Raw genomic sequence first — 7,445 nt, 5'->3', positions numbered from 1 at the left:
TAGTATGCTCAAGATTAGACATTTAGACTGTCTACCTTATGAATCAAGAATTTTTAACTGATAAAACAATCTGGAAAAAGTAATCTTACCAATAAATGAAAAGAACATACTGTTGAATTTCAGAACAAATCACAAGCAAGTTTTGGAGGAAGTACATAGCATATACACTACATAACTTACCAAGAGTATTAAACGGCACAAACAGGCAGTCCACATCCAAACATATCAACAACCTGGTGCAGTTAAAGCGGAAAAATTTAGAAATAAACAGAAAATGAATAAAGTGCCATAAGATTAGCCAGCACATGCATACAATTTACAAGAACTGGCACAAGACATTTTCTTAAGAATAATGAGGAATGGATCCAAAATTAGACTGAACATATAGAGATACTCTAATGAAGCACTCAAGCACATTATTTCAGAATAAAAAATAAGTTCTTTTGAAGATATAGTGAGGGAATTTCAAAAGTTTTATAACATAGGAATACCAACGTAAGCAACATGATATTTATTACAGTTTCATGGCTAAGAAGCTTATGGGTGCAATGTGGCTAAATGATACAAAAGATTACACATAGGAAGGTTATCAAAATAACAATGTAAAAAAAATTGCTAATAGCGTATCTTTGTTTGTACATTGACATATAACAATGGATACCTTCATGGGAAGGTCTAATCCCGATGATGAAGTATGCAAACAAACTCCTAGATCAGCCGATCCTGAAATTACCCAAAACTGTTAATATCAAATAATTCACCACAGTGCAAGACAATTTTTAAAATAAAAGAGAAAACAAAATACCTAGCAATAATGGATAATCTTCAGCAGATAGCCACATGGTACGAAATGCCACACGTTTAAGTTTCAATCTCTTTATTTTTGCCTCGTACTTTTCTTTTTCAGGACCTTTACCTTTTTCAATGAAGATCTCTTGTTAAAACATTCTAAACGATTCACAATATTTCAGAAGTATAAAACACAAATTATACCAGTAATGATGAATAACAATCTGGGATATAAACATTGTTTTCCATCGGATATTTCTTTCCAGATGACCTCCTCGTCTAATGAATCATCTTCACCTAATATAGCAGCAACACGTCTGTCATACATTACAGCAGCTTCCAAGAGAATGCCAAAATCTTCATCGGGAGTCCTGAAAGTGGCACAAACCACAGAAATAAATCACTCAAGTCTGGTAAAGTAGCCCGCTAATATAAATTGAGATTATCATAGTCAATAGAGAATTACTCTCTCTCTTTCTTTTTTGTTGTTCAGTTTTTTTCCCCCACAGAATATCAATCTAACTAACTTCATAATATGCATCAAAAAAAGGATGTGGCCATTGTTAAAAGAATAAAAAGCAAGCTTAACATAATTAATGAAAGTTAACTTTATCTCACATTGAAGCAGAAACTGTATCGTACCAAGGTTTACAACAAAGAAGAATACAAACAAGTAAAATTAAAACATGCATACCTACCATTTCAATGCTACCAAAGGATGCACTTCGTGAGGATGAACTTACCAGCTCGTACTGCTTACAACAAGTGCCGGCCTGTTTGGCTTCAAATATATGTTTGAACCAACCTCCGTTGTAAACACAGTCTCATTTTGGGGATGACTACCCATCAATGGATTTCCTTTAAGAAGCAAACACATTAAAAAGTAATATGCCAATGACTAAGAATAATATATATCTAGATTGTAAAACCTATCTTACCATTACTAACGCAATCTCTAACACCAAGAGGCCGACAAAAGTCCTCATTTAATCTACAAAACAACTACAAGCTATCCACATTATATATGAAAATCTTTAAGAATGCTTGATAAGCAATGAGTTACTAGTCAACTAAACAACTAGATCACCTTATGCTTCTCCTCCAGCGAAGCTGGGTGAAAGAAGTCAGGAGACTGATCATACAAAACCGTAGCACTATAAAATTAAGAAATAAACATCAGATTGCTTCACAGTTCACAACAAATATTTTATGTTATAGAAACAATATATTTGAACCTTTAGCTGACTCTCTTACTTAATTCCCCAGTTTTGAGCCAATTCATGCTGCATTGCTCTTGTGGTGAGACCCGATCTTTTTGTGTGTGTATAAAAGTTATTTATCTCATGTAAAATGAGATAAACATAACCCATAATTATAATAGTTAAATTATTTTTTTTCACTCAGTCAGCCACATTAGCCGACAATTTTTTGAGGAATGAAAAAATAAAATAGTTTTCATATTATAATTAGGGCTTTGTTAGTCTCATTTTACATATGATAGGTAATAAAAAAAATTTATATGTAACTTCAGTGTACAAGAATTTTATATTAACATCCAATAAGATTTTGACTCATTATTATTAATTTTTTATTTTAATTAATAAAAACATGATATGATACAATAGCAAATAATGATATATCAAATATTAACAAATGCCCAAATATTTTATACAAATATCAAATACCAAATACCAATTAAAAGGATTTGATATTTGTTAATATTTTTGATACAATTTTTAAAAAAAGTTAAAAAAATGCAGAGAGACATACATCCAACATGCCGCATCTAAAATTTTTGATTTTTTAATTCAGGAAAAAACAAAAAATCTAAAAGGTTTTGGATATAAAAGTTGGCAAATGTTGGGTGTTGATTGTTAGAGAAAAGGAAATGGGGGACAGAAACAGAAAGCAAGCGACAAAAGAAAATTAAAATATCAAATCCTTTTAATTGGTATTTGACATTTGCAATTGCGGAGCCACATGTAGTAATGTAGGTGTGACTTCGGTTTAGGTTAAATTTTAATAAATTGTATTTAATATATATAATTATTTAATTAATTATAATTTGGCTCGAATTAAAATTATAATTTGGCCCGGGTTACAATTTGTAATTTGACCTTATGTAAAATTTAAACTATTTTTGGTGAAAGATTTGGGTAAGTTATATTAGATTATGTGTCTAATTTTTATTTGTATAAAAATATATATTAATTTTTAGTAAAATTAATAAATATTCAATAAAATTATAACTCTTCTTAATACTACTTGCTTAGGTATTTTGTATTTAATATAATTTAAATATATTTAATATGAACTAATTAAAATTAAAAAAATAATATACATATAATTTTTTAGTCCGAACTCAAATTGGAACCTGATTCCACCACTGGATATTTGTATAAAATATTTGAGCATTTGTTAATATTTGATATATCATTATTTGCTATTGTATCGTATCATGTTTTTATGGTTATAATGCCTAGCTATTTAATTTTCCTACTTTTATTATTTTTTTATCACCTTCGATCAAATTTAAATTAACGATTGAAAGAAAGAGAAATAATAAGGTGAGAAAAAGAAAGAAATAAAAACAAAAACAAAAAATTATTATATATGAGATTGTTGATTTAAATTGGATCAAACAGTGATAAAAAAAGTAATAAAGAAATTTAGTATCCTGATAGATTTGCAAAGCTAACGTGTCTGTCTCAATACGAAAATTAATAGTATCCTGATAGATTTATTTAGGTCTAAATTAATAGTATCCTGATAGATTTATTTAAGTCAAAATCAATAGTATCCTGATAGATTTATTTAGGTAAAAATTAATAGTATCCTGATAGATTTATTTAGGTCTAAATTAATAGTATCCTGATAGAACATTTAGACTGTCTACCTTATGAATCAAGAATTTTTAACAGATAAAACAATCTGGAAAAAGTAATCCACATGTCAAATTGGGGAGTGGAAGATATAATGTCAATCTGCATCTAATATCTTTATGGATCACAAGAATGGAAAAACTCAAAGCCAACAAATGGCTAAGAGTGATCATTTTAGTGTCTTTAATAATATCTTTCATAATTCATACAACCATGATGAGTGGTTCAGTTGGTAAATTGAGCTCTTGGTAGACAGCCTATACCTGCAGTGTAGGAATTTGAAACCCACTAGAAGCACCTTGTGGCCAGAGCCAAGTTGATACGTGGACAAATTGCACTTTTTGCACACAAGTTCTTAAAAGGGTATCATTTGTGTCTAGATGCTCTATCTTATGGTATCAAATTTGAGACAGCATATTCTACAAGAACAAGATACTAAGCATATAAAAATCAATAGGCTGTTCCACACTCCGCGACCTTTTACAAAAATGTCCTTAAAAATACATGATATTGTAATGAACAACTCTGCTTATTATTGATGTCTCAAGTTCAAAGAGATTGTGCATTATCCAGCAAATATTGTACATGTAATCATTAACAAACTTACCAGAAGTTCATCGGCTAGCTCTGAAGATGTAGAGAAGAGAAGACCAATTTTGTCAACTCTAACTAGTTCTTTAATGCTTCAAGAAAGTAAAAAAAATTACCAATAAATGAAAAGAACATACTGTTGAATTTCAGAACAAATCACAAGCAAGTTTTGGAGGAAGTACATAGCATATACACTACATAACTTACCAAGAGTATTAAACGGCACAAACAGGCAGTCCACAACAAACATATCAACAACCTGGTGCAGTTAAAGCGGAAAAATTTAGAAATAAACAGAAAATGAATAAAGTGCCATAAGAAACCAAACCAAGATTTGACTTGAACTCCTCCCATGTGAAGAATTAACTGAAAAAAGAAAGGCTCAAACAGCTCAACGGGAAGAAACAGGAGCAGCCTTAACCCACTCAACAAAAAAAAATTAAGTTAGCCAGCACATGCATACAATTTACAAGAACTGGCACAAGAAATTTTCTTAAGAATAATGAGGAATGGATCCAAAATTAGACTGAACATATAGAGATACTCTAATGAAGCACTCAAGCACATTATTTCAGAATAAAAAATAAGTTCTTTTGAAGATATAGTGAGGGAATTTCAAAAGTTTTATAACATAGGAATACCAACGTAAGCAACATGATATTTATTACAGTTTCATGGCTAAGAAGCTTATGGGTGCAATGTGGCTAAATGATACAAAAGATTACACATAGGAAGGTTATCAAAATAACAATGTAAAAAAAATTGCTAATAGCGTATCTTTGTTTGTACATTGACATATAACAATGGATACCTTCATGGGAAGGTCTAATCCCGATGATGAAGTATGCAAACAAACTCCTAGATCAGCCGATCCTGAAATTACCCAAAACTGTTAATATCAAATAATTCAACACAGTGCAAGACAATTTTTAAAATAAAAGAGAAAACAAAATACCTAGCAATAATGGATAATCTTCAGCAGATAGCCACATGGTACGAAATGCCACACGTTTAAGTTTCAATCTCTTTATTTTTGCCTCGTACTTTTCTTTTTCAGGACCTTTACCTTTTTCAATGAAGATCTATTGTTAAAACATTCTAAACGTTTCACAATATTTCAGAAGTATAAAACACAAATTATACCAGTAATGATGAATAACAATCTGGGATATAAACATTGTTTTCCATCGGATATTTCTTTCCAGATGACCTCCTCGTCTAATGAATCATCTTCACCTAATATAGCAGCAACACGTCTGTCATACATTACAGCAGCTTCCAAGAGAATGCCAAAATCTTCATCGGGAGTCCTGAAAGTGGCACAAACCACAGAAATAAATCACTCAAGTCTGGTAAAGTAGCCCGCTAATATAAATTGAGATTATCATAGTCAATAGAGAATTACTCTCTCTCTTTCTTTTTTGTTGTTCAGTTTTTTTCCCCCACAGAATATCAATCTAACTAACTTCATAATATGCATCAAAAAAAGGATGTGGCCATTGTTAAAAGAATAAAAAGCAAGCTTAACATAATTAATGAAAGTTAACTTTATCTCACATTGAAGCAGAAACTGTATCGTACCAAGGTTTACAACAAAGAAGAATACAAACAAGTAAAATTAAAACATGCATACCTACCATTTCAATGCTACCAAAGGATGCACTTCGTGAGGATGAACTTACCAGCTCGTACTGCTTACAACAAGTGCCGGCCTGTTTGGCTTCAAATATATGTTTGAACCAACCTCCGTTGTAAACACAGTCTCATTTTGGGGATGACTACCCATCAATGGATTTCCTTTAAGAAGCAAACACATTAAAAAGTAATATGCCAATGACTAAGAATAATATATATCTAGATTGTAAAACCTATCTTACCATTACAAACGCAATCTCTAACACCAAGAGGCCGACAAAAGTCCTCATTTAATCTACAAAACAACTACAAGCTATCCACATTATATATGAAAATCTTTAAGAATGCTTGATAAGCAATGAGTTACTAGTCAACTAAACAACTAGATCACCTTATGCTTCTCCTCCAGCGAAGCTGGGTGAAAGAAGTCAGGAGACTGATCATACAAAACCGTAGCACTATAAAATTAAGAAATAAACATCAGATTGCTTCACAGTTCACAGCAAATATTTTATGTTATAGAAACAATATATTTGAACCTTTAGCTGACTCTCTTACTTAATTCCCCAGTTTTGAGCCAATTCATGCTGCATTGCTCTTGTGGTGAGACCCGATCTTTTTGTGTGTGTATAAAAGTTATTTATCTCATGTAAAATGAGATAAACATAACCCATAATTATAATAGTTAAATTATTTTTTTTCACTCAGTCAGCCACATTAGCCGACAATTTTTTGAGGAATGAAAAAATAAAATAGTTTTCATATTATAATTAGGGCTTTGTTAGTCTCATTTTACATATGATAGGTAATAAAAAAAATTTATATGTAACTTCAGTGTACAAGAATTTTATATTAACATCCAATAAGATTTTGACTCATTATTATTAATTTTTTATTTTAATTAATAAAAACATGATATGATACAATAGCAAATAATGATATATCAAATATTAACAAATGCCCAAATATTTTATACAAATTCAGGAATAAACAAAAAATCTAAAAGGTTTTGGATATAAAAGTTGGCAAATGTTGGGTGTTGATTGTTAGAGAAAAGGAAATGGGGGACAGAAACAGAAAGCAAGCGACAAAAGAAAATTAAAATATCAAATCCTTTTAATTGGTATTTGACATTTGCAATTGCGGAGCCACATGTAGTAATGTAAGTGTGACTTCGGTTTAGGTTAAATTTTAATAAATTGTATTTAATATATATAATTATTTAATTAATTATAATTTGGCACGAATTAAAATTATAATTTGGCCCGGGTTACAATTTGTAATTTGACCTTGTGTAAAATTTAAACTATTTTTGGTGAAAGATTTGGGTAAGTTATATTAGATTATGTGTCTAATTTTTATTTGTATAAAAATATATATTAATTTTTAGTAAAATTAATAAATATTCAATAAAATTATAACTCTTCTTAATATCAAATATTTTATACAAATATCCAGTGGTGGAATCAGGTTCCAATTTGAGTTCGGACTAAAAAATTATATGTATATTATTTTTTTAATTTTAATTAGTTCATATTAAATATATTT

General features: G+C 30.0%; 2 protein-coding genes across 4 annotated transcripts; both read right to left on the bottom strand.

The window, feature by feature from the left end:
• Positions 1–331: 331 nt before the first annotated feature.
• On the bottom strand, positions 332–2,081 carry LOC133296793 (UDP-glycosyltransferase TURAN-like). 3 transcript variants are annotated; one of them, XM_061495849.1, is made up of 7 exons: positions 2,044–2,081; positions 1,877–1,943; positions 1,728–1,791; positions 1,533–1,647; positions 994–1,160; positions 806–916; positions 332–723 (listed from the first exon to the last, which is right to left on the bottom strand). In XM_061495849.1, exons 1-7 carry the CDS (start codon positions 2,076–2,078, stop codon positions 590–592), a joined length of 693 nt encoding a protein of 230 aa, XP_061351833.1. In that variant the 5' UTR covers positions 2,079–2,081; the 3' UTR covers positions 332–589. The 3 variants fall into 3 exon arrangements, with proteins under 3 accessions (XP_061351833.1, XP_061351834.1, XP_061351835.1); XM_061495850.1 differs by having other exon boundaries at positions 1,728–1,780; XM_061495851.1 differs by having other exon boundaries at positions 1,728–1,780; positions 2,025–2,054.
• Positions 2,082–4,069: 1,988 nt separating this feature from the next.
• On the bottom strand, positions 4,070–6,615 carry LOC133296792 (UDP-glycosyltransferase TURAN-like). The gene is given in 12 exon segments (XM_061495848.1): positions 4,070–4,090; positions 4,279–4,354; positions 4,470–4,506; positions 4,509–4,521; positions 5,074–5,135; positions 5,218–5,328; positions 5,406–5,572; positions 5,945–6,059; positions 6,140–6,203; positions 6,289–6,355; positions 6,456–6,512; positions 6,602–6,615. Coding segments are annotated over 12 exon segments (804 nt in total).
• Between the last annotated feature and the right edge of the window lie 830 nt (positions 6,616–7,445).

Source organism: Gastrolobium bilobum, unplaced genomic scaffold (assembly GCF_033153095.1).
Source record: "Gastrolobium bilobum isolate Gb01-03AN ecotype WA unplaced genomic scaffold, APGP_CSIRO_Gbil_v1 utg284935, whole genome shotgun sequence".
NCBI lineage: Eukaryota > Viridiplantae > Streptophyta > Magnoliopsida > Fabales > Fabaceae > Gastrolobium > Gastrolobium bilobum.
The sequence above is the reverse complement of the archived record's forward strand: the minus strand, read 5'-3'. Positions and strand labels throughout refer to the sequence as shown.